The sequence below is a fragment of the Orbicella franksi genome, chromosome 1 (genome assembly GCF_964199315.1).
Source record: "Orbicella franksi chromosome 1, jaOrbFran1.1, whole genome shotgun sequence".
NCBI classification, from domain to species: Eukaryota; Metazoa; Cnidaria; class Anthozoa; order Scleractinia; family Merulinidae; genus Orbicella; species Orbicella franksi.
In genome coordinates this window covers 43,027,149-43,055,105 of record NC_138145.1, presented here as the reverse complement: position 1 = coordinate 43,055,105, position 27,957 = coordinate 43,027,149, and the positions used below count along the sequence as shown (strand labels likewise).

The following is a 27,957-nucleotide window of genomic DNA, read 5'->3' as shown; positions in this document are numbered from 1 at the left end:
ACATCATCCATTTCATGACCTATGATATAAGGGTTTCCATTTTTACCAGTAGGAAGCCTCAGTTTTTTAGCCCAAGGACAAATTTTTGTTTGCTTGTTAGCCCAGAAGTCTCAAAAGATGCCAAATGCAAGTCAAATATCATTTTGAGTTCTTGTTTTCGAAAGTATTTGGATGCTTAATGAAGTACAAAAATTACCATTAGAATTCCTGCTTCCTACCCTTTCTGCACCTGCCACTATTTACCTTTACCTTTACAAAGCGAGCTCCATATTAGGTATACTCTTATACCCCTTATACCCTTATACCCCTTATACCCTTACACATGTTTTACACCGTTATACCCTTGTACCCCTTATACCCTTATACCCCTTATACCCTTATACCCCTTATACCCTTATACCCCTTATACCCTTATACCCTTATACCCCTTATACCCTTATATCCCTTATACACTTTATACCCCTATACTCTTGTACCCTTGTAGCCCTTATACCCTTATACCCTTATACCCTTATACCCCTTATACCCTTATACCCTTGTACCCTTGTACCCCTTATACCCCTTATACCCTTATATCCCTTATACACTTTATACCCCTATACTCTTGTACCCTTGTAGCCCTTATACCCTTATACCCTTATACCCTTATACCCTTGTACCCTTGTACCCCTTATACCCTTATACCCTTATACCCTTTATACTCTTATACCCCTTATATCCTTATACCCTTATACCCTTTATACTCTTATACCCCTTATATCCTTATACCCTTATACCCTTTATACTCTTATACCCCTTATATCCTTATGCCCCTTTACCCCTTATACCCCTTATCACCCTCTCTTGATGAATTTAAATCTTAGTTGAGGAATTATGATTTTGATGGCAGTCTTATGTAAGTTTTATTTTGCTTTTATACACAGCTTCCTTGAAAAGCAGGTTTTTGATTATTTCTTTTATTGTACATAGTAGTTATTAGTGATGTATTACATGTAGTTAGGTAGTTAGACTAATTTAATTCAATATTGTTAAGTCCTGAAGGAAATACCGTGTCTTTTAAGAAAGATTGTACCTTTACCTTTACCTATTCTCCCAGACTTCTGCCCCCTGAACCCCCCACCCCCACCCACGTTGGCATGACACTTTACTCTCACAGTGCCTCTCTCCACCCAGGCATATAAATTAGTTCCAGTTAATTTTATGCTGGAGGGGGTAAGCCTGTATGAGCTGTTTGGCCTGATGCGGACTTTACCTCTTGCCTTGTTGTAGTGAGGAATTCCATTGTAAACCTCAATAATTTCAGTCCTAAAACTGCAATTAAAATTTAAAAATAGGCAGCCCCATGAGTCTGTAAAACTACATCTGTCACTTCAATTTTAGAGTATGTTGAATGCTGTTCAGCACCAGGGGTGAGGTTGCCAGTAAAATTAATAGTTTGTTCCTCTAAAAATCCAGTGCAAAGTACTATCAATTTCCACTTCCTGACTGTTAACTAATGGAAAACTGCTCCCAAATTCAGACCCACTTGGATGTCCTTCAGAGGAGTGAAGAGGACCCGAGTCAAATCGTTAGATTATGTCCTAGCAAATAGCCCTGATAGTCAGGGAAGGTTGTAAGAGTAACGGCATAAGAACAGTCTATTCTTCAAGCCGCAAGCCACAGTTATGTAATTCGTGAGCTGAAGAATAGATTAGTGACAATGCAAAGGAATAAAACAAAGGCATTGGTCTTATTTATTTTATTTCTACTTTTTCACTCTAAAAACACAACTCTAAACATTGTTCTACACACTTTCATGTAAGCGTCAGACTAATTTACATGTAAAATGGTCTCTGTGTGTTTATGTTTTCAACAACTTACATTTTAATGGAGACAAGAATTTTTTTTATTTTTTTCATTCATGGAGAAGGGTAGAAACTCAATGAAAGTCTGAGATTTGATTGAAAATGATAAGTTGAAGTTAGTGTTTGTATCTTGGAATCATACCACTATTACCTAGCCAACAGCATTCTACTCACATGTTGTTGATTAAGTAATAAAATTATTACATACATGTCAGATGTTGGATGTGATTACATGACTGTGAAAGTAGATAGTTCTTTTTGCACAATGGCAAAACAATGAATCCGCCAATATTTAGGCTGCAGTACAGCCGGATGTGTCACACAACCAGCAGTGTAGCATCTGATTGGCTACCAATATTTTGCCATCACACGACACGAACAGTTACATTGAAACAATACCAGCTAGCAGTGATTTACAATGAAGTACATATGTGCATCAGCCCGTTGCAATAACTCCACTCACTCCATTTCAATTAAGAAACAGAAAATGGCACACGTGTAACTTGTAAACACTGCCAGGTAAAAACAGGGAAGGCGGTCTTGGTCTTGCATCCAAGCTTTTTAATCAAATTACAAACTGTTACATTCCTGGGAGACTCCCATGTAAAAAGGACAGGGGTGCTTGTACCTTTTAGAGATTAAGAAAAAGCAGTTTTGCTACCTCTTGGGGTGTTCAGGCTCAAGAGGTCCACAGCACAATCTTTTGCTGTACCTGTTAGGGTACTGAGCGGAAAAAAGTCAGTGTCAGTTGATGTGTTTTTTTTTTTTTTTATTGGTACCTCTTATAAGGTTGAAAAAAATTTCAAACCACACCCACAAAACAGGATCTTGGTAGCTCTTAGGGGTTCTTTTCAAAATTTACGAGGAGCATCCCTGTCCTTTTCATACAGGAGTCCACCCAAGGGGGGTTACATTCTCCCTGGAAACTTTCCTTAAAAGAAACCAGGGGCCATTTTCTACTTCGTTTTCTTACCAAATAAAGTGAATAAAATGCATCATGCAAAATGACTATGCAACCAACATAAGATCATGACCAACATTTCATAAAAATATTAGATCAGAGTTCATGAACAAAATCTACCACTTTATTTGTGGGCATCTTCTGGCCATTATGTTCCCTTGAGTTGTCACAGTGGTTTCATTAAGGGCCGGCATCGGGCAAATTGACCAGCTGTGAGGATGATTTTGCCTGCCTGGTTTGACCATCTAGAGGAAAGTTTTTCTTATAAAGAGGTTCAGTTCCAAATGTTTTGCCTGCGTGTGAAAACCAGTTGACCTTCTGCTGATACCAATAATGAAACTCCTGTGTTAGACCAGACAAGCTGCCAAAGCACTTCTTGAAGCTGTAAATTCATAGTAAACCTTAGCACACTTCACAAACATGAAACGGCATGAAACCAATCAAAATAAAAATTTCTTTGTTTATACTACTGTTTTCTTTTTTTTTTTTTTTTGCCTCTCTTTTCTTTTTCCTCTTTTTCTTTTCAATAAATAGTCAATACTGTGTTAAATAGCAAACTTGAAATTTATCTATTCAGCCTTTGTAAACAAAGCAAATTTTGTTGCATTATTATAAATAAAATTCATCAATGCAATTACAGATATTCTTCCCAATAAAAAGTCTTAGCAACAAATTCGCACTCCATTTTATGTATGTGTGTGTTTCTGATCCAATATCTTTCAGCTTTTGGCAGTCATGGGGCAAAATAACCTGCAGTAATTAAACAGGCATCAATTCTTGCTGTGATGGATTATCAGAAGTAAAGATCTTACATTGCAGTGTCATACTGAGTGCATGTAAGATCCTAATCTGATAAAATTGTGTGCCAAGAGAAGACCTTGATTCAATTACACTATTTACATTAACTGTAGTTTGCTGTTTGTTCTCGCAACAGCTGTTGATGATGATATAATACAAATATCTCCGAGATAAAAAATATTTTCCAAAGCTATACTGTAAGATAATTTCCCTAAGTTGAATGGAATATCGGCAAAGTTCAAGAGGCATGAATTAAGCATATAATTATTTTGAGAGATATTCTTAAACAGATTCAATCTGTGACTTCTAAATAATATTATTATTGATAACATTATTGTTATACACTTTAACTGATGCCAGTTCAGTCACATACAGGGATAAATGAAGTGTGAAATCTTAATAGAACTATATCCACTCTTAGATGAGAACAATAATATTATTTTTGCATTATTTTGCTACCATTGTATTTACAATGTATATTGTTTAAGGTTGCTCTTATTAAGTTATGTCTGTATGCCAGTAGTGAGAGTAGAAGAAAATAGACCTTCCATTATCATCTTGACAATCACAGACTTGTAATCCAGCATCCATGCATCCACTACCTGTGATTGATGATGCAAGTTTAATTTCTTACGTATTTATGTTCAGGTTGAATTGGTTTCAATGTTTCTTGACAGAGTATACAGTGCAGCCATGAAATCACAATCCTGATCATGATCTTGGGTAAATGGACATGTCAGCTTTTTGCACACGCATACAGACAAAGCCAAAATGTTGATTCAATGTTTCACAGCTCTTTGTTAGATGACAAATAACATCAATAATGTACATCAGCAATCCTTGTTTCTCCATTTGAAGTGTCACTCAGACCTTCTGCAGCCTTTGGTCTTGCCACCGCATTTTATTAAAGCTAGTCATGCAACGGGATCATATCTCAAACTACACCCAGCCCTAGTGCTGCTCGCATAACTTCTCTTTGTTATGACAGGTACATGTATGTCATTTACCAGAATGAAGCAGTTGTGCGACTCGCACAATTCTCTTGATCTGGAGAGAAATTCTTTCAACGAGGATAAAGAAAATGGGCAAGAACCAGTGAGGTAAACTTAGATGTGATCTAAGAACCAGACGGACTGACTAAAGGTGTGCTAGGACTCTTTCACATCCAGCATGGTCGAGTCTGCAGGAACCATCATTTTGTGAGGTTGATGTGAAACTGCCCATGGACATTCCTTTCACCAATGTGCTGCAGTCATGATGTGAAGACTGTCTCACCACGAACAAGGTGCAATATTTTGCTTTGTGTCAAAGGGCTATGGAAATCACATCATATGCTGCAAGTGTTGACACCACAATGTAAAGGCACCACAGGAACACCAAGAATAAACCTGTCATGTGTTTTGATGTCGCTGGGCCACCAAGCTCTCCTTTAAAAATCTGCAAACATCAAAAGCTGTGATTACTAAAAAGTAAATGGCCTGCCTGGACCAAATCCTAAAAATATCTACAATCACACATCTCAACTAAAGGATTTTAATCACAAATAAGCTTGATTTGGTGCTAAACAAAATTTAATGAAAATTGAACAAAATTTGATGATTAAATTTCTACATGTGACCCTTCTTAAGAACTCCAATTTTAAAGAAACCAGATACAAAGTGCCTAAAAAAAGACCAATATCAACAAATGGTAATATCTAAATTTCAAGACTTCATGAACTGCAATTTTTAATAGTTTTGTACTTGTATGTTCAATTAGTTTGCAATATCTGCTTGTCATGACTGTTTTTATGTATATTTTGCCCAACCTATTTCTTTTTAAACTCTGTTTCATTGAAAGGGGAGACATCTGAAGCAAGTTGCTCTAGTGTGGGAGGAAAATCCTGACTGTAACAGTGATAACTTGCATAATCGTATCTATAACAAAATTTTTGATCGTTATTGGTTCTCCATGCGCCTAATTGTCACCTAATCGGCACGTGATCACGTGGGTGTCCAATTACAGGTATCCAATTTGCACTTTTTTTAACTGGATACCTATACCATTTGCATGTCAATTACATGCACTTTATCGGCTAATCCTTCTCAATGTTTCCTACAGTTTTTAAAACTTAAATGAAATATGCTACAAAGATTTTGCTCAAAAAAAGTCCTCAAAAGACATGTTAATTCCGAAATTAATTTTGTCAGAGAGTGAGATAAATTATTTTGCATTTGTCCAATTTCGAAATTACTTGTGCGACTACTCCCTGAATTCAAAGTACTCCACTCAGTCCAATTACTATCATACTTAACATGTTACTTACCAGTCTTCGCGCAATGAGGGTAAAAATACAGATCAGTCCAAAGGTTGTGAAGACCACTACCGAGAAAGTCAGATTTCCGCTATACACAATGTACTTTGTCTTCCTCACTGCATGGTAACATGTTGATATCACCCACGGCAACCCAAGACCAAGAAATACATTAACACTGTTACTTCCTGCAAAGATGATATCACAAATTAGAATAATTCCTAACCATTGAACAGTCTCTGATCCACCAACAGATACCTCCAGTAGGCCGACGCTTACAAACACTATAATTATAAAATTGTTTTAAAGAGACCTCCACTTACTTGAAGTTGAACTAAACCATATTAACTGTAATATAAATTTTATACAGAATTGCATTATGCTGGCAAACTACAAGCTGTAAAATGATTACAAATTTTGGGAGAAAAGTAATCAAGAGATAACCATTTGCATTGCACTGCGAATGAGAGGCACAGTGGACTCATGGTTAGTGCACTCACCTCTGAGTCAAGCAGTCTGGGTTCAAGCCCTGGCCAGGGACATTGTGTTGTGTTCTTGGGCAGGGCACTTTACTCTCACAGTGCCTCTCTCCACCCAGGTGTATTTAAATGGGTAATGGCGAATTTAATGCTGGGGGTAACCCTGCTACGGACTAGCATCCCATCCAGGGGGGGAGTAGAAATACTCCTACACTGTAGTTGCTTCGTGCTAATGAATCTGGAGATAAGCACTGTCCAGATAGGCCACTTGGCTCATATACATCATTACATGTACAGACTGAAAACCTATTGCATCACAGGTGATGCACTTGCTCTCAATAAACAGCTTGGGTTGAATGGTGATGACACAACAAAGGTTCAGTTGAAGATCACTTTTGGCCAGGAATAACTTGTTATGTTGTATGAAATGGAATCAACTACACAAACCTGTAATGTTTCCAATAGAAGCATCTGCACCAATATCATGTAATGCAGCACTGCGACTAGCAAAGGTGTCTGGTAAACTGGTGCCAATTGCAATGATGGTGATACCACTAACACTGTTCCTAAGACCAGCCACGCAACCTAACAGTTTACCAAGCTGTGAAAGGGAACAGTTATAAAGATATATGTAAAGCAGATATTTTTAAATCAATTTCTGATAACATGATGAAAAGTAACTGTCAAATTACTTCTTAAAATGTGTTCGACTATGAGCAGCAAAGCATAAAACGGACAAATTAAAAATAAATTACAAGATATTCAAAGAAGAAGCCACATCAGCTTTAGCTGGTTTTCAAGTGAGACCTCTATCATGAGCAAATTGGAATCTGGAAACATTTGTTGGTTTTTCAGGAGGGAGGAAAACCAGAGTGCCAGGGCAAAAAAACCCTGGAAGCAACCCCAAAGCAAGGCAAGAACTAACAGCAAACTCAACCCACATACGGCAACGAACCAGAATGAAACCCAGGCCACATTGGTTGGGGGCAAGCACTCTCACCACTGTGCCATCCGTGATCCCTCTAAAATAAAAATAATTTTGGCATTTGGCACACTAAATTTAAGTACACTTATAGGTAAATTTATGCCCACAGGGAGATTAACCTGGAAGGTAATTACCAAAATTACCTGTTCAACAAGAGCAGTCAGCCCTGCTATGACTAACAGAGAAACTACAAATGCTGGCCATCCTCCAAGACAGTTTCTGTGCAAATCAAATCAAATTCTCAGTCAAACATACAGGTTTAATATTATGAAATGTTTATTGGAATCATCACAAACCAACATTTGATATTCAAATCAAATGGTTGAATATATCAAGTTTTGTTCCCAAACTGGACGCAATAGTTCAAGGTGCTCTGACCTGGATTAACAAGAGTGGTGATGTTTTTTTAGGGTTACAGTATGACTACTCTAATCAAGGCCGCCTGGCAAAATTTTCTACAAATTTAACAAACAAAAATTGTGGAAGTTAACAATAGTTTTCCAACAAATTACCCAAGGCATGTAATCAAGCTGTACATTACAAAGACAACAGATTTGCGGTCATTTTGATTAGCAACTTTTTTAAAAACTTTTCAAATGCAGTCACTGGTCAATTTGCAAAGAATTTGCTCAAGTAGCCTTCGTCATAGTTGTCACACTGTAACACTTCAGGGGTATTTTTTTTTATTTTTTATTTTTTTTAAAGATTTGTCATGGGGCAGATGGGCATAAAAAAGACCACTTGCTAGATAAACCCACTACCTAACCATCCCCCTAATTTGACTATTGGTAATTTGACTTAATTTGACTTGTTTTTTGGTGTAGAACTGTATACATGTACAGCTTCAAATAAAAGGAACTTCAAAACAGAAGTCAAAATGAACTAGAAAGCCATGAGGAGGAGGTTGAAATAGACAAACACTAACAGTACAGTGGCGATAACAAGCTTTCAATAAAACTAAGTTTAATATTTCAAGACGATCCATGGCCATCATTTCATGTTCTCTTCAAGGGAATTTTGCTGGTTCCATAGTACAAGTACTACATGGATGATATTAAATATGGACTTTTGTAAAGGTCAGTACATGCACAATGGGTCATATTGCTGGGACGTATTACTAACAGTGACATGTACCAGCGACAAAATCATATACACTTCATACAAGAGAAAACATGCATGTATATCACCTGCACTGACAACATCATGAATACACACACAAGAAAACATGTAACGAGAATTAGCATGCATGTTGTGAAGACAATTGATTCTGCAGGGATGTGATGTCCTTTCATTGGCATAATCATGTCGCAAGTAGGAATTAGATTGCGTATGTCAAACGTACATTGTGAATACTTTGAATTCATTTTACAGAATTGTGATGTCCTCTCGTGTGAACAGTATACTATTCTGTGAAAACTACCAAAAAAATGTCCACTCCAATATGACCCCTTGGTTCACTGACCGTACTTAATTAATTATTGCAATTAAAGCTCCTTTCTATTACCTTGGAGGAATAAAGGCAAATAAAACTTTCCAGAAAAATGTGAGAAAATGAAGCAAAAAATCCATGGTGCTGAGTGGTTCTACATTCCCTCGGTCATCCTCTTCTCCTTGAATAACCATCGCCCTGATTAAACAACAGGAAAATATGTTAACCATAAGTTTCAGTTACCAGTACCAGTTACAAAATTGTCCACTAGGCAGGCAACCCAAACAATTATTAGCTGCAATGGACTAGCATCCTTCAACAATAATTAGATTATGAGCTCAAGATTTCAATTACGTGATAGTAGATAAGGATGCAGCCCCAGTCAACTACATTGTGTATCATGCAATCCATACAAATCAAGGGTGAATAATCTGTTTACTTTAGTATAAATCCACTAGTTGTTCAAAACATTACCTCCTACTTCACAGAAACTTTGAAAACATAAAGTGGCCACCAGATTTTTAACAAGCACACACTGCTATAGTAAGTAGTGTAGCCAATAAGAGAATGCCATTCACAATAGAGTGCTAGAAGATATATAAGTCTAATACCCCCATATGCTTTGTGCTAAAGAAAAACGGAAGTGTGGACCCTTTTAAGGGAACAACTGAGAAGAATGTCCACTTGAGTTTGCTTTTCATCAACTAGCCTTTAGTTACTTACTCTTCAAATTGTGTTCTCCAAGTTTTGCTGAGGCTTTGCTCATCTTCTGCAGTCATGATGTTTGCAACACGCTCAACAATATTATCGACATCTACAAAATGATAACAGTCGCATTATTTTGCATTAAAAAGATCTGGAGTGTACTTTAGTTCCACTGTCCTGCCATTTAAACTTGTAAGATCAAGAGAGCTTAGATTTTATCATTAATTTTTAATTCTCAAAATTTCATTAGTCCATTTAAATGGACAGCAGTCCAAATTTTGCAATATTAGACAACACTAAGATACTGTAATTATAAGGAACACCCTCACATTTAGTATTTAATTTTGACGAGTTGCTTTTCAATTCAGTGCACAAAATATTGTTTTTTTGGTAGAAATATTTTCGCCTTCATGTTTGGAGGACAATTTCAGTTGAATGTTCACAAAAGCAACATGAGAAATGTAAAGAAATGCTTATCTCTTGCACACACCTTAACTAAGAATTGATCATGGATATGCACCACTTTATTAGCCAATTAAAAAGAGCCATTTTTAATTAAATTATTTTTTTGTTTGTTTATTGTTTTTTTTTTTAATAGACATTTTATTTTATTTTTTTTTAACAGTACAATAAATTTTAATAAGTTATCCTTTGTTAAAAAGTCTAGCTTGTTCAGTCTGTATTGGAGAAGATTGGTCTTGTATATTAGAATACTGAACTTGACCAATATTTCTCCAATACGGACCTCATACATGTACTAGGTGCAGGCTTTTAGCCAGATGGGCGTCCAGGTATCCTGTGGATGGCCATTTATTAAAGGAAATTAACTGTTTTATTTTCCATATGTCGCCTTATAAATCGTCTATAAATTGTTTATTTTAGCAAGCCCCATAAAAACACACTTTGGACGTCCACTTTTCAAATCCTGGCTAAAAGCCTGACCAGGCTCCTGCAGGTTCCTATTTCTACACAGTTGTGTGTGTCTTTCTAGGTAGTGTACGTAAAATAGTGACATGTTGGAGTTGCAGTAAGCACTGCTCTTATCGGCTTACCATTTGTTATGTTTACAACTGCCGCACTTTTTTGTCCTATTTTAGCTCCTGGACTTTGATCACTCAGTAGCACAATGAAGTTTTTATTCTGCAGCATGATGAAAGTAAAATTAGCTTGAAAACTGACAATCCAAAAACTAATTAAAAGACCTACATCTGTTGCTGTGAATTTTTCTGTTACTTGAATGCAAGTTTCATTCCTTATGCAATACATTGCTTTGCATAGTTTGCTAATTCTTTGAATATACTGCACTTAATATTAACTACTTATTACCGGTAACCAAAAGTGAGGTCTTTATGGGAAAATCTCAGACCGAGACTTTGCCGTATTGAGCAAGTGATAGCAAGGTCAATATGGCAAGATCAAGGTTTGAGATTTTCCTGTTAAGATTGAACGTTCAAGGTTAATATGTTGTTTATTATATGGCTTATTGCTTTGTTTTTGCAAGCCCATAATCGGCCCATGGGCATTACAGGAAAATGATGCCCTACAACTAGCCAATCAGAGCGCAAGTTATATTGGCTACAAGAACAAGACATATAATAAAATAATACAGTTATTGCCTTAACCATTGATTACTATTCCAGTATATATTCAGATAATGTACCTCATAAAGGTTCAATGTTTCTATCTATGGAATCACATACCTTACAGTCAGGGTTAACTCTTATTATGAGTAGTTTTGACGTTTCTCCATGCTGAAAATACAGCTTCTCATTCGTTGCCTGTTCATAGTCGCACTTCTTCTGTTCTAGATCTTCTTGAGTGCCACCGGTTCCTGTACCATTCCTAAAAATTATATCATACACCATCATTACCCTAATTGTGTATGATAAAATTCTCAATTGTGATTGGTTCCTCTGTGCACCTATTTGTCAAGGAATCAGTGCACAATCACATGGGTGTCCAATAGGTATCCAATTTTAATTTTTTTGTAATTGGACACCTACACCATTCACATGTCAATTATGAGAGCTTTAATGGCTTCCTTCTTAATGTTACCAAGAGTTTTTTAAAGTTAATTATCTCAAAATTTGTTAAACCTGGATTCAATTAACTAGTAATTGGGCCTCGTGTTGTACAATTCAAGGAGTAATTGTGCTCATAATTTCAAATCGGCTTGACACTGCGTGCTTGTCCAATTTTGAAATTAGTTGTGCGATTACTCTCTGAATTGTACTCCGCTCAGTCCAATTACTATTCCTTAACATTACTAAGAGCAATGATTAATCCCACATTCCCTCTAGCACATTCTTTTACTTTCAAATACTAAGCACAATCTGTCTAAGGCTGAATTCATGAGCTTTTCTGTTGCAAATTTGATTTCATTACTTGTTACTCCAAATGAAGAGCTTACATGTAAACTCAAAACCATACTCAATCTGTCATTTAAGTTTCTATTAGAGTACGGAACAAAAGGTTTGTACTTGTTCGTGGTTTTTGTTGTGTTGCTGTTTTGCTTTTGTTTGTTGTCTCTGTTTTCTGTCAATACAAAAACAAACATGACTGAAGATTTAATTGTCAGCGTATTTACTCACATTGTGTTGTAGGTCAAAGTCACCATACCATCGCAGCCCTTCCTTCTGATAATGTTACAGGTAACTTCTCCTGTTATAATATTAGCATGATAACTTGCTTGTTCAAAGGAAAATTCCCCAGGCTCTGAAAAAAAAAAAATGCAAACCAGTCAGTGAACTGTGATCTTTAAAGATATGACATCTACTTTCAGGCTTGCATCAAATATTATCAGAAAATTATTAATGGTCATTCATTACCATCATCGTCAATAATCGTGATCCGAGTCAGATTAGGTTCACCCAGTTCAGCACTTCCCACAGGATTTTTCAATATCACATAGAAGTCCTTGTCCAGTGCGTATCCATCGTGATGAATTATGGTTATTGTTAGTGTCTTCTTGATATCTCCTGGTTTAAATGACTGAAAAATATAAAACAGTTGGTTGTGCTTTTAATGACAATTAAGACACTAACTACTCACAATTTCTCTACTACCTAGAGTATGAAATGGGCACCAGGAACTTGTAAAAGTCACTGGACAAAATGCTGGGGAAAAACCTGTGACAACCATTCAGTTAAACTCAACAATCTGAAACTGGCATAAGTTCCAGCACTGTCACTGACACTTTGGCCTAACCACAGATGAAGTACCTTTCTACATGCTATGGCTTACATTTGATTTGGTTGAAAATTTTGCAAACCCAGAATTTTGATTTCCATTGTATGTACCTTGTAAATTTATGCTATAATGGCATTATGAATATGTATGGGAGTCTGCCTCTGAAGTCAAGATTCACTTGCAGCAACTGCAACAAATCCTACCACTCGACCAGAAGTGGCCAACATGTATACAGCCACAGCAAGTGCTGTAGCCCTTAATGAGATCATTTGACCAACCCACAGCACTAAAAAAATCATCTTGAAGTTGATAATTGTCTCTCCAGACATTTGATGCTCGACGATGGATATGAAGCAAGCTAAACAGTAAATCAAGCTGGTTCAAACCAAACACCTGACGGTCTAAACTACAGTGTACAGTACCAATGAAAATAAGAAATAAAAAAATCTTGATCCAATTTTCAGTTAGGCTAAAATTACCTCAGACAATATTTCAGTCCTTTACAAAGGAACGACTACATTCTCTTGTCACAACATTGAGAAATACCACTGGTAAGTTTAATTTGGAGATGGCATCACTCACCAGTGTGCCTTTTAAACTGTGATAATCTTTTCCATTTTTTGCGCTGCCGTCGCGAGTCTCGTAATCAACACAAAACACAGCAGTACAAGACTGAGTAGTATCTTCCCCAACTTGAAGCTCACTGTTGCTTTCAGAGGGTGTGTCCTGCACATTGTTAATGCTTTCTCTTAGTGGCATGTTCCCAGGAAATTTTGGACTTGATAATGGTACTCCATTGCTTTCCTATAAAATTTCAACAAATAATTATTAAATCATTCATAATAACCTGAGTCCTGTACAGTAGCAATTGGGTTTTTCAAAGGCAAATGCACACTCAAACTTCTCCCTAAAGACACCTTGGCAATATGGACATTCTGATTATATGTAAGTTACAAAGAGTCTGCTTGACAAGTCCTAAAACACTAGTCTAAGAATTCATATTTATTTTGTAATAATCTCTATCCCTAACACAGAGACACATACACAATAAGGACACTTGGCTCTGCCTTTTGGTGTCTGTATCAAAGAGGACAGTCTGTAGTAAGGCTGTTATTAACTCAAAAGCAAGCTTGTGCAAACCATATTTTAGCCTACGTTTAGCCACACCCACCCACTTATGAGAAGCAGTTTTCCCTCCCATTTTTCCTCAGGGGGTGAGTATGGCTACACATACATTGTGTAGGCTGGCCATAATTTCAAACTGGCCTCCAGCAGAGCAGTTTTCGTTCATTTGAATTGCAGAAGATGTTCCCTGCAGTTGCCAGTCATAATGAAAGGTTTAAGGCTCCTACAACAGCTCTCAGATACATGTATGTCTTCCACGAGCTGGTTTACACTGTTCATTTTGTAATAGTTGTTAACACCTCTTGAAAACGACTCAATACAAACCACATGATCAGTTTTAATAATAGGGATGGTAAACTGTCCCCACTTCACTGCATTAATGGGCGTTGTTGGATCATAAGGCGATGCCGGGTTCAGTGCTTTACGGGAAACACATGGTGATCTGTTAAAATTAAACATTTTTTCCTTCTCTTAGTAACTTGGTTATTAACAAGCAAAAGATTATGTGCCTAAAACCTCACTGCAGCTCTTTAAAGCCCCAATGAGGTTTTAACTATTAATATTACATTTGCAACAGATGTAGAAAAAAGCGTATTAATTAGCAACATTATTATTATTATTTATTATTTATTATTATTTGCTAGTGCCAGAATGAAGGATATGAATGACAGCTTGACTATCACTGACAATGAAAACAGATCTGTTAGGATTGCAGAGATGTAGACCATATCGTTACAGTTAACAGCAATAGCGGTGATTTCTTTTAAGGTGACTGAATGTTTTCTGGGAAAGTCCAGAGAGTTACAAGTAGCACAGAACCATAAATCCCTAAGCAGGCCACCAAAGGATGTATCACATGCATCTGTTTGTGGCTGTGAATATTGCTGGAAACCTTCCTGTGATGAAGCTCGTATCCTATTCTTTTACAAGTAAGAATATTTATTTTTATGAGATCAGGTGAATGTCATACCCACTCAACTAGACCAGTCACAGTGAAATATTTTTTTGGCATTACAATCTATTGGTGCTATAATTTTTAACAGACTATAATGACACAGAAACAGACTGCAGTACTTTCCATTAGACCAAAAATTTCAGTTTCATCTCCAGAATTTCCTGTGTGAAATAGAGCAGAATGTTCCAGAATTTTCCAGAATTTTTGGCTCGAACTGAAAATGCCCAAATGTTACACAAACCTGGATATCCTTTGGTTGAGTTGCACCTCTACAGTAAGCTTTTTAGCACTTTTTACAACAGAATATGAAGCTGCACTGAAGCTGAAGGCTTTATCATCTGTTGACAGAAAACTTGTCTGTGAGTTAATTCAAATACAGTGAAACAGTTTTAAACAATAAATGACCACATACTGTAAGTTATGATTTGATTTAACTCCCTCCTTCTGGTAAGCCCCACCTTTCAAATAAGCACTCTTCTATAATACATGTAACTGTTGTTTTGTTTGTAAGTGCCTTCATTTCAAAAGGCACGCCTTTCTAGTAAGTCCCCTCCCCCCCCCCCCCCCCTTGTAAAATAGGTATTCAAAACGCTGACTTGGAATAGACTGATTAGGCAGCTTATAATAATAATATATGCTTTAGTCTGTTTCCACATCCAAACAGTCTTTAAGTTACAGTATATGTAGCTGTACATAAAGTGATACATACTATTCTGATGATGACATAATTATTAGCCCCCTCTCCAAATATCAATCCATCTTGAGCTACATTGTACCAAAAGTAACTAATCGCCCAGAAGGCTAACTGAATTGTTTTTATTAGCAAATACTCTGGCAGCTACGTTCTTGTAAAGGTTTGAAGCACAATACCTCCCAATATATTTGTTTTCACAGCAACACATGGAATAGATCCTTATTAATACGTGTATATATGTAATCATACATGCAAGGGTTGGGATGAGTATCTATATATATACATTAATTATACAAGAAAAATAATCTTCTGCAATAAAAACCTGCACCAAATATTCTTGATCCACAGAGTGACTTTGTAAGAAGATTCAATTGCTGCTCATGATCTTTATCAGGTTCTTTGGCGACCTGTTTTTGTCTTGTTATACTACGTAATGCAGCATGTCGAAAACTACAAATAAACAGAGGTAGACATTTACAATCAAGGACAAACATCTTGGGAGAAATTTGCACTTTTAGCACTTTTTCATGCACACCTAACAAACATTCCTGTACAAATACGACTTCACCTACCCAGCCCTTCCACCTGACACCCCGACTACAATGTTGAACACTGTCTAGTATTGTACTTGTAATAATTATTTCTCTTGAGTTTCTAGTCTGAATTTCAGCCGTCTCTTCCCTTTACCCCTCGGGGTAAAGGGAAGAGACGGCTGAAATTCAGACTATGGAGTTTCACAACTGAATTGGTTGGGGGAGGGGGGAACAGCAACACATTTGTAAAAGGACAGTGCAGTGCTTTTTCAAACTTCAGTTGTAAAACACATTATTCATTGCATTATATCAGCATCCCAATGACATTTGTCCACCACCACGACCAAGGAAAATGTCTTTCTTACACACCGTTAAGGCCTGAGGCTAATAAAGGTCATGTGATTTGTACACCATAGTCTCTGGCTCCCAGTAGTGTGTGAGAAGAAGAGTTTTATGCTAAACCTCCTTTAAAGAGATTTCGCATAAAAAAGCATATTAAAACAACCAGATTCCCTGAACCTCTTTCTATGTTTTCCACTATAGATTCAAAATTTGTTTCACAATTATACTGATTTAGTCCCTAAAGTGGGTGGTTTTAGTAGCAATTTTCAAAGTGGAACTTGACATTAATTTCAGTCAAACCTTTTCTGTAGTTTGTGTTACCACCAACCTTCCCAAAAGAAAAAATGGGAAAACCGTGTTTATAAATCAGATTTTTTTCTTTTGGAGAGGTCAGCTGTGACATTATTAGAAACATTGGCAGCTTGTGGTTTACATTTATTGTGGTTTAAAATTTGTCAGATGTCAATGAAAACTTAAAAAATGAAACTAGTTTTAAACAACGATAAATAGAGAAAAGAGAAAAATGAAAGACATATGATGTAATGTAGTTGCTGATATTATGTATAAATTAAATCTCACTCAACATAAATAGCACAACAAACATCATATACCGTGCTCTGGAGGAGGCAGTGTTTTGAGGCTGCTGGGCAATCTGTTTAAACTGCTTCAAGGCCAAGGCAACATCTGCTGCTGTTTTGTTGGCATTATAATCAGGATTGGAACCTCTCCACAAATTCACAACATCTCTGGTGACAAAAGGTACATTAAACAAAATTCTAGGCAAAATAATATCCCAGAAAACACCTACATTTAGAAAACATCCTACAAGAGAGTGCACGGCAAAAGCCGAACTTCTATTGAACAATAATTACTAGATTATATGCTCGACATTTCTATCACTTGATAGTTGACAAGGGCGCAGCTCAAGGCACCCTCGTTAACTATCATGTGGTAGAAATCAGGAGGGAATAATCTAATTGTTTTAGCATAAATCTACTAGTTGTCCAAAATGTTATCTAAATCTTCTTCACAGACACTTCGAAAATGCCAAGAAGTGGCCGTCATTTTGTTGACAAGGGCACACTGCTACGCTACTCACTATCTTTCACAGTATAGATAGTAAGTACCAGTAGTGTAGCCAATCAGAGAACGGCATTCATGATAGAATGCTGGTAGATTTATTCCAAAAATCTGTAGAACCACAGAGTTAGCAATACCACAAACAAAGACAAAATTATTTACATTACACAATCAAAATAATCGAGTGATCTTCCTTTCTTTTCTTGAAACATTTTTCCTTAGGTTTTTACCAAGTTGTGGACTCATCAAAGTTTGAGACCAACGTTTTGCAAAACACTTGCCTTCAACTCATATTGTTCCTAGAGCAAATTCCTTATCTCCAAAATGTCAATCAGGTTTCCATACCTTGATTGATTGACGGACACTCAATTTATAATAATGACAAAGCTGCAATTTTCAGCAATTGCTTGGATCAATGTTGCTCCCATGCACCCATCCTACTATTGTTACAACTAGCACATGCTGCTGACTAAACTTTAAATTTTAGTCTACCACAACAATATGTTAATGCTGTATCAAAAAATTATTATTAATAAATAATTATTTGCTTACCTAATTTTATCTTTACTCCCTGCTAAGTCATTTTCACTGTTATCCAGAGAAGAAATGGATATCAGTATTAGTATTTATTTAATTTATTATTTATTTTATTTATTATTATTTAATTACGTATTGTTTATTTAATCATAGTGCATCAAAGCAGCCGGTGCATTCTTGCACAAAGAGCAGATTCAGCAATTCTTTTGATGCACTATAATATATTGAATAATAAAGCGAGTAATCTTGGATCATAAATCCAGATCCGGATCACTTCAAGAAAAGACACCCTAAGATGTAAATTGGACCGTTGTTGTAAGCTTATTTCACTAACAACTGAGATCTAAGCTTACATATATATTTAGCAAATCTAAACCTTGTTCAAACCAATGCCCAGCAAGTACATAGTTAAGCTTAGATCTGAGTGGCGGACACCTTGACAATTTTCACTACCAAAGTAAAGCAAAAAGCAAAAAAAACTCATCCAAAGCTAGCTATCTTGCATAAACGTTATGCTAAGTCCAAATTGTTGAAAGAAAATTCCTGTCTGATCTGTCTGAGAATAACTTTCTTGAACAAAGCTTCGCTTATCGGAAGCAAACAAAAAAAGATCGCGTGAATCCAAACAAAGTTTTAAACGATACACGTTTAATAAAGTTGCTAAATTTACCTGAATCTTTGCTGTTCTAAAGCTCTCAATTCCATCGAACGATGCGTCATCATAGGGCTTCCAGGTTCTGTAAGCCCCACAACACGAACCTACAACAAGAATCAAAAACATCCATCGATTCTCTGTAAATCCTCGCGTATACAGAACTGAAGACCATGTGTTCGTAGGATAAATAAATAATGCTCATATTGAACTCGTTAGATTACATCTTTGTCTGCTTTTAAGCTCAGCAGTTCTGTTCTTGCAAGCCATGTTTCTCGGTGATGTAAACATGGCGGCTACTTAGCGAAATTGCGCCTTTCTTTCAAGCACGCGCATTGGTTAGTTTAAACCCACCAGAACAAACTCGTCCCCAGTTGCGCGCGTTTTCCGTCCAGAAGGATCGTGAAACATTGCGAGCGCTAGACAGAAGAAACTAAAACTCATTTCTGTACGGAAACCTGCCATGTAAGTAATTGGGTTTTCTGTTGACCATACTATAGCGCTAAATTACAACAAAGTAAGGTCGAGAAGACTGGCAAACTGTTTACTACTCACAACATGGCATCACTAATCAGTTAACAAGCTAAAAAAATTCTCGCTCAAAACGAAGGTGAGTTAGAGCTCCATCGAGGTCAGAAACAAAAAAGTACAATATAGCTAAGTATGATAATGGCCGGACTACGTCTCTGTCCTTTCCTCGTAGCCTGAACAACCTATCCTTTATTTGCACGAGATGGCAAATTTTACCCTTTCTTCTTGCGCCTGAGATAACCTTACCGTTTTTCGTACCGCATGTTCTTTGTTCTAAGCGCAGTTTTTTTTCTTAGTTAGCGTCTATGCATAACTTAGTCAGCCTATATTTGAAAGAGTAATCTATCAACAAAATTCGCTCGAATTCTGGATTCAAACCGCGACCTTGAATTTTGCAATTGTCCCAGAGCAGTGATGAATTTCGTCTATCCCGTAGGCTTGATTCGTAGCGTTTGCGATATACATAAATCGGTAACAAACTCAACTTAATTAAAAAGACATATTTTAGTGTTATTGGTAAGATTTTGGCCTGTCAGTACAACGCCGACAATTTTGTTGCCTTGGAATTGGTGACCATCGGTTAGTAAAGGTGTTTCTTTTCAATGAAGCACATGTCATTTCTGACTCAGTATTCGAGTTTGAAACAGTGAGTGACTACTGCTTATATATGTAACATTTTGCAGAAGAAACAGAAATCCTAAATGACCATGGGATTTTCGAGAGCTAGACTCGATCTTTCTTACATTACAAATAAGCCGAATTTTTTTCCCCGCGTCATAATTTGCCAGCTGGCTTTTCTCTTTGTAATCGTTTTGCTGTTTGTTGGAAAAATGGTTGTAGCGACAAGATTTAAGACTAAGAAAATAGAAGACCCACGTATTGAACTAGCATTCATTATAGTAAATCGTTTTCCTTTCACTGCACTGATAGTTTTGATAAATTTCCAGATCTCCGAACTGCGCAATTGGATAAAATAAGCGCCAATTCTCATCGTAAAGTTGCAATTTTGACCAATTCTCAGCCGTTATTTTAACTTCATCCAAATTGAAATCACCTGCAAATATTTGAAGCTTCACTGCATTCAAGTATCGAGGAGAACTAATTTCTTTTTCTCTGACTGTAACACAGACTTTATCTCACGGTTATCGAAAGTGAGCTCGCTTATTTTTCCATAATATATTCTTAATGCTAAAAGTCGCCAAAGATACGAGTGTATTGACCGGGAATATTGGATACAACGATTCTACAGACCAAACCACTTAACACGTAATTTATGAAAAATGTACAGGATTACAAAAATGAAAGAGGATTACAGTTTATAAAATTTGATTTTTCTACCAGGATGTCAAGAAATCAAACTTGCCCTATAGTGGTAAAATTTTGCATGGAATTCAGGTTGACATTTAATTTTCTCAGTTTGCTTTCACCACGTTTGGTCTTTTATCCGTCCTCAGAATTGAAAACACATTTTTTACCAGCAGAGAAAACAGACTAGCGAACAACCAAGAAAAATCCCTTTGTCAGTCGTTTGTCCGTATGAGACAGACTTTTGTGCCTTTTGTATCAAGAAAGTTAAGACTAAAAGTAGAGCAGACAGTAAGAAGAACTGACTGCCGACTGAAAGCAGCCGAACAGTACACTAAGATAATGAAAAGAAAACAAAGAAATCCCTGAGCTATTGTACTAATTAAAATCAGTTGAGAAAGAAAAACAACACTCTGGGCATCTGCCAAAGCGTTTGTGTTTGGGATAAACAACGTGTAAGTTTAAGAAAAATATTGACAGAATTTAGCGAGAGCAAACTTAATCCCGCGTCACGTTCGCATTTGAAATCTGAAATTTTCAGAGGTATACGTCTCTAGATTCCTGTCAAAACATCAAAACTAAGCCAGACTGTGAAGTTATGACAGAAATCATTCAAACATTGCTGTGGTTAATTAATAATTAAACCAGGAAACTTTGACGAAAGCGGAAACTGAGTGAGCTCTTCTATGGTCTGACATAGTATAGGTCAGGATATGCACTTGAAAAAATTCAAATTAAGTTTGGATTGCAGACATAAAAATTATTCTCGGATTCACTGCTCATATTTTCTACATCGCGTTATTTTCCCATTTGGTCTACTGACATAAATGGATTGTAGCCGGGAAACATGGGGTTTTACCGCTCGAAGATACGCGTAACCAAGGCTTGTACCACTAGCGTATCTCATGGAAGGACAATATTTGAAAATATTTGGCATGGCACTTAAGACAGGCTAAATTTAGTTAAATTTATTAAACAGCGCGGACACTTTTCGACCTTGCACGGTCTTTGCTGTGCAACGCAAAAGCTTTGCTCGTTGACAGCTTTACTATCAATGCTAAGTGTACGAAAGGAAATATGTTTACACAGAAACGCACAACTTTGTAGATTTATAATTTCGCAGAACGCTTGCCAGGGAATATAAGCGCGGCGCGTTATTTCGAGTTGTGGGATGTTTTGGCAAACAAAACAAGTAAATAACTATTTTCTACGAAAGCGGCTTGTGGTCATAATTGAATTGAATAGTATTTGCAGTAATGTACCAATTGAAGAGGAGCGAACGTATTTCATTTCCCACTTACTTCTGGGCTCTCGACATTTAAGATTCGTCCCCTCTTGCACCACCAACCATTATCCTGGCACCAGGAGCTGAGTACAAGAAGCGGAAAAAAGCTCAGTGTCACAAACGCTTCCCACAGCTCGATTTCGTCGGGTGTATGCCACTTCAGCACGATCAACAGCCATACATACGCAAAAAGCGACCAGATCGACGTGACAATAAATACACCGAACTCTCGAATCTTTTTTACTGTACCACTTGGAACACTGACCACGCATATGGCTGTAATAAGTAGCAGATTAAATGAAGCGGATCCTATTATAGTAAAAGTACCAAGTCCGTCTTTGTCCTCCTGTGATGCGTCAGGCACGTTCCCTAGATTTTGAACAGTTTCCACCACAGCTAAAAGGATTTCCGGGGCCGAGGAACCCAAGGCCATAAGGGTTAAATTGGCGACTGTTTCATTCCATACAAATACTTCGATTTCCACCCGTTCTTGCTTCTCGGGATCGTAGCGAGTTACTTTACGCTTTTTGCTTGTTATTACCTCGATGCAGCTCATGAAAATATCCGCAATTATCGCGATCCCTAGAAATAAGTAGAACATAGCAACTACGTACAAAAACCCACGGACTCCGTCACTCCATAAGTTCTCTGCCGGCAAGAGAAGCCAGCTTTCGAAACAAGGAGGTGAATATTCCACAATGTAACCCTTGGTGAAATTCGTGAAATAAACCATTGTAATTGACGTTTCGTCGCTAAACCGGTGACCTTCTCACAAGTTCATTTCCTCGATCGATGACTGAAACGACGCTACGAGGATCCATGCATGGAGAAGTTTGCCGCTCGGAGCGATGTAGTGTGCTTTACGGCTTATCCACTCGAGGAGATCATAATGGTAAAACAACATACTGGATTCATCAACGATCGAGGGTGTCCGGACGTCCTTTGGTACCAATCACTTAATATCACGGACCGCCAGTTAACATATCAGGACCTCTCTCACGCTGTTTTATTTGAAGGATTTCGCCGTCCATAAACTCACTTTTTTGTTCTGTTTATCACCCCTGTATCAAATGCTGCAACAAAGAGAATAGATTGTCACCGCAATATATATCATTTATGTTTTCTATCAAACACGGCCACAACATGGATTTATTCAAATACGTCAACACCTGGCCCGATCATGAAAAACCCGTTGCCTTGGTGACCGCAAACAAAGGCTTTGGCGCTCATTAGAAGATTTGTTTACCCGGCAAGACTCAAGTGTCTTTGACCGAGCTAAAGATGACATTTGTTTCAGATGCAAATGAAACTCCTTAGAAGCAGTTATTTACTTTTGTTAGGCCATATTGTTAACCAATTTTAATTGAAAATCCGCCAGACATTTAAGTCGTCAATTATTTTTTTTCAGTGCCCGACTTTTGTGTTGCGCTTCGATCGCACAAATCATTTTTACAAGAGTAACGAGACTAAAATCAAAACCAGTTTTTTTTGGTTTCTTTTTAGCAGATGAATACACCAGAAAAAAGCTTTGATTGTACGAGTTCAGCGGCCTAGATTGTCAAATTATGATAATTTCCCAGAGAGGTTTAAATATGGCATTCGAGGAGATTACGGAAACTGATTAGTCGGCTTTTGTTCATGCGTAGAAAATCTTATTATCAAAGTATTCATTGCCGACTGCTCTTTATAATTAAGCGAAGACGTTTTTGAATTTCGGCTTAGCTTATGAGCATAGATATGTAAAACACAAGCTAAGTTAGTTTATACATTTGGCACACGGGTACAGACATGTTGATTATGTTTAAGTTAATTTTTATTGACAAAAGACACGTAGCTTTTGGCTTAACTCCTATTGATTATCACGATCGTACTTTGCCTGTAGGCTCTAAGCTGAAGGACATTAGAAAATTTCATTTCGTGTGCAAATCTAAGCGGGATTAATTCAAACAAAACATCGTTGTACCCGAACGGGAACCGAGAGTGTCTTCTGGAAAATTTAGTCCTTTTCTTTTCGTTCCGGCTAAGATTAGCTGTCGTTTTTGCCCTTTTCTTCACCGTAGATTTCTACAAGATTTCCAGCTGCTTCAAATTGTTTCTGTTTACATTCAATGAGCAATTTCAGTTTTGTGATAACCGCAATCAGGAGATAGTCCTTCAAGGTGTTAATGGTTGGCAAATAGACGAGTAACAGTTCTTTTCTCTAAACATCACTTCTTACTGTTGTTAACAAGCGACTATTCACGAGGTATTCTCTTTTACAAAACTTATTTTGAGGCTAAAGCAATGGCGTCAATTAACATTAATTAATCGAAAGCATTCAATTCCTTTCCCCTTAAAGACAGTTGTTCTTGGAAAAAAACTGAATTCAAGGAAAGTGTGATATTATGCTGGTGTTCAAATGTTTAATTCCATGGTCATCAGCTTAGCTTGCCGAATACAACACTTATTTTCATTACACTACAGAGACGTTCTGTAGGTTCGAAATAGTTTAGTTGTTGATTGTTAATATAACGACAGTCAACGAAAGCAAAAAGTTGGCATAAAAATGTATTGTTATTTTGAGGTCGGAAAGGGAAAGAAAAAGTAAATCACAGACCTACACCTACTTAGTGATCAACAAAACGCCCACTCGCCCACACGTCAACATTTAATTGGAGCGCGGTCTGGAGCGAGTCAAAATATCAGGAACGGCGGGGGAGGGGGTTGGAAACGAGGTCTGCCTCTTCTTTGAGTTTGTTCCTGACCTCTTGGTTTTAGCCATGGTAGAAGTATTACAATTTCTGCAACGACTTTCTTGTTTTGTAAAAAGTAAGGCAAGGTGTATTTTGATCGGTTTTACATATCAACCAATGCAAAAACATTTCTATGACGTATTTTCACACTCAGTTTGAGGAGATAAATTATAAGAAGACCGGAAGCGCCACTATTTTTAGTCGTCAAGGTATCTTTTAGGGTTGCACTCGAAGAAATAATAACAAAAAAACCCACTGCCTGACCGTTTTAAAGTGGTATCACCTTTTCATGTGGGAGTACCCCCGAGTGCAAAATAATTACCAATTTTCTCGGTTAGCACGACTATATAGATCGAGTTTGAGTGAGCTTGTCGGAGGTTTCGGTAACGAAGATCAATAAAGGCACCATTTAAATGCGCATTTTGGGCGAAGCTTTGAAAGAAGCACAAATAAAAGGCTTGTTATGTTTAGCGAAAAGCGCTATTCGAGCGAAATTAGATGCCCGATAATTATTTGCTCAAGTCCAATTTGCTGGAGTTATGTCCAAATATACTATTTGACATTGAGAAAAACAGGCTCATGTAATTATCACTATGCACTTTATCACCTTTTCATGCCAATTCACAGTTTCCAGCGATATAAAGGCAAAAGCTTCCTTTTTGTCGCTTTCGCTAGCAAATGCCTAAAAAACAGCAATAGCAGTTAGCGCTGTAATATTAATAAAAATTTACTTTCCTAATACGATTTCTCTCTTACCTTGGCAACTGAAATAACTCGATCATTGAGGAGTATTTTAGGCACGCGAACTTCAACTGCACGTAAACTTGTTTTCATCGTCAAATATTTTCTCCTGTTTAAAGCTTGCATGTCATACATTTGCATTCCAAAAACACCTTTTTGCATTTTAGCCAGACATGCATTTGATAAATTGTCGGTCTGCCCGCCGTGTTGTACACCTGCCTTTCCCACAATACACTGTCCGTTTGTTTTGGATTGAAGAATTCCTAGCCATTAGCTTCTGATTATGTTACAGAAACCGAAACTCAGTTTTGAAAAGCGTGCTAGACTTAAGACGATACTAAAAACTGCGTAATTCAAGTTGCAGTTTTCACTCATATTCCGAAACATTCACGGCCGGTTTAAAATTCTAGAGGCGCATTGAACATAGCTGATAAAAAGAAAAAACTAAAAGTAGAACTTTTTTCACATCATTAGCACTTTATTGTCGCCAATTCGAAGCAGAAAATTTTGTGTAAAATATCTGATATTGCCAAACCATGGATGCGATATGTTCCGTCGATACGAGAAATTGGCAATCGATGGGTCTACTTCGAGACTTTTGATCCTATCTGACCAGTCTATACACTGTTTTTATTAAATTAGAGGCACTTATTTCACTACACTTTTTCAATCTGTTTATATATGAAGTACATCCATTGTTCATGGAAGTTGTTAGATGACCACCCGATGGAATGAAAATTCAACGTTTATTTGCGGAAAAGAATTTCCTCCAGACATCGGGAATTTTGAACAGATGGCTAAATTATGGTAAGATTTCTTCCGCTCGTTATCTTCGACTTCAAATACCGCGGGAAGTATCAAAGCAAAGTTTCTCTCAGCCAAGTAGTTTCAAGAGGAAAAAAACAACTTTGCATCAACTCGAAATTTTAACTTCATGTATAGTTCAATCAATAGATTATGGCTGTGCGGTCATGTTTGATAAATTGTGTGTAGTTTAATGTCCTGAGAATATTAAATATTTGATGAAGTAAGAGATAAAGTGACAATTCTGATGCGGCAAATATGTTCTGTGTGGTACCTACAGCCCCAGGCTTCTTCAAGAGAGCCCGTTACTCAGCAACACTCTGGTGTCCTACAACCTAACAAGATTTATATCCAGCTCTTGTAAGTTCCCTTCATTTCACAAATTAGCCACAGTAGATTTTCTCTATGATCTCTCCCTATACCTTACGAACCAAATAAAGGACCATTAACATACTGCGGGGAAATGGAAAAAAAACACAGCGTCGAGCGCTCATGGAGTTAATTGCTTATTATACCTGTAAAAATCTTAACAGTTATGGCAAAATTCTGATTATGTTATAAGCTAGGAAAACCACTGTTGCAGTCATTAAATATGGCTCTTATTTCCCTGCTTTAAACTGGTCATAATATAATTACATTGTACCCGAGGTTGACTGCGGCTTACAAGGTAGAAAATAAGTTTTAGATATTTTAATACTGAAATATATTCTCTTTAAAAATCCTGATCTTCAATAGAGATGAGCAGAGTTTTGAGAATAAAGTCTGGCTGATATGCATCTTTGTGTAATTATTGATTTAATGGTAGCTTCTAAGATGGTCTATCCATTTTCTCCGTTTATATTTTTCTGTTTTTAGTAACATCGACGTTAAAACAAAACGCGAAATGATTATCACCGGCTAGCTAGTACTTTTAAAAGAACGCCTGTTGTAATACGCTTTCCTCAGATACGCTGAGATTTTTCCATCAACGTAGGTAGTCGAAATAAATGAATAGGATAATTTGGCTGTGCAATTCCGTAAAAACAGAGAATTAATATTAATGCTAAGATGAGGTATAACTTGTAATGAATAATGTATTTTCCTTCTTCGCTCGCTTTAAATGATATTTTCCTCGAAAAAGGAGAAAAATTTAAGACTGAATTAAAAATAAAGATGGATCGAACTTTCCTCGCAATAGATGCTATATAAAAAGAAATTAAACTATACAAAACTAGTAGATCTTTTGAGATTTTCTTAAGTGTTGCATAAACACAAATGTGAGTTTTGGCTATACATTTCACAATATAGAAGGGTTTATTGTTTGTTTGGAATATAAAAATACCCAGGCTTACCTTCTATTTAAAAATACCAACGCGATATTTACTTGTGAAGATTTAATTCGGTGGAAAATTGAAAAGGAAACTTCCAACCCCGGTGAGATATTATAACTCCGGGATATTTTTTCCTTTACGTTACCATGATTACAAACACGATACAGTTAAACTTCCTTTGTATTCAGTTCCAATAAGGAACCTGAATTGTGGTAAAAAAAACATTTATGCAATTGAAAATGGCACGTCTTAAGAAAGCGGAATAAAAGCATTAAGCTTCACCGAAGGTTGAAAACACGATTTTCTGTTTTTTAAGATTAAAAAAATTATTTTTTTTTTTCCTTATAAAAATTGCTTTGAAGGGTAGTCAAAGAAAATAAAATTAACCTTGATGCGTTGGGATTTTTTTTTCATTCATAAAGGAGATATTTCTACGGCGAAGTTGACCTAACATCGCGAATTTATCTTTGTGTGAAATCTAATTCAGGAAGTTGGAAAACCGAACGAAGCTAAGATTTACTTTTATGATTTGTACGTTATAATAAACGCCAGTGGCCAATAGCTATAAGAATTAAACAGTTTTGTGCCTTTACTTACCGGACGATGATTTTAGCATTAAATGTCGCTTCTGGAAGTATCTTCTTAGTG

The 27,957-nt window shown here is 36.8% G+C and overlaps 1 protein-coding gene across 3 annotated transcripts; it reads right to left on the bottom strand.

The window, feature by feature from the left end:
• Positions 1-1,135: 1,135 nt before the first annotated feature.
• Positions 1,136-27,347, bottom strand: LOC145481186 (sodium/calcium exchanger 2-like). Of its 3 annotated transcripts, none has more exons than XM_081459623.1 (19): positions 27,331-27,347; positions 21,739-22,795; positions 18,620-18,708; positions 17,965-18,000; positions 16,944-17,078; positions 15,780-15,907; positions 15,005-15,101; positions 14,133-14,250; positions 13,266-13,487; positions 12,323-12,485; positions 12,086-12,209; positions 11,195-11,336; positions 10,547-10,634; positions 9,513-9,603; positions 8,865-8,987; positions 7,504-7,579; positions 6,823-6,976; positions 5,909-6,084; positions 1,136-5,040 (listed from the first exon to the last, which is right to left on the bottom strand). In XM_081459623.1, the coding sequence occupies exons 2-19, from the start codon at positions 22,453-22,455 to the stop codon at positions 4,909-4,911; spliced, it is 2,811 nt and encodes a 936-aa protein (XP_081315749.1). In that variant the 5' UTR covers positions 22,456-22,795; positions 27,331-27,347; the 3' UTR covers positions 1,136-4,908. The 3 variants fall into 3 exon arrangements, with proteins under 3 accessions (XP_081315749.1, XP_081315743.1, XP_081315755.1); XM_081459617.1 differs by lacking the exon at positions 27,331-27,347 and adding an exon at positions 25,211-25,518; XM_081459629.1 differs by lacking the exon at positions 27,331-27,347 and having other exon boundaries at positions 15,786-15,907; positions 21,739-23,234.
• Positions 27,348-27,957: the final 610 nt, after the last annotated feature.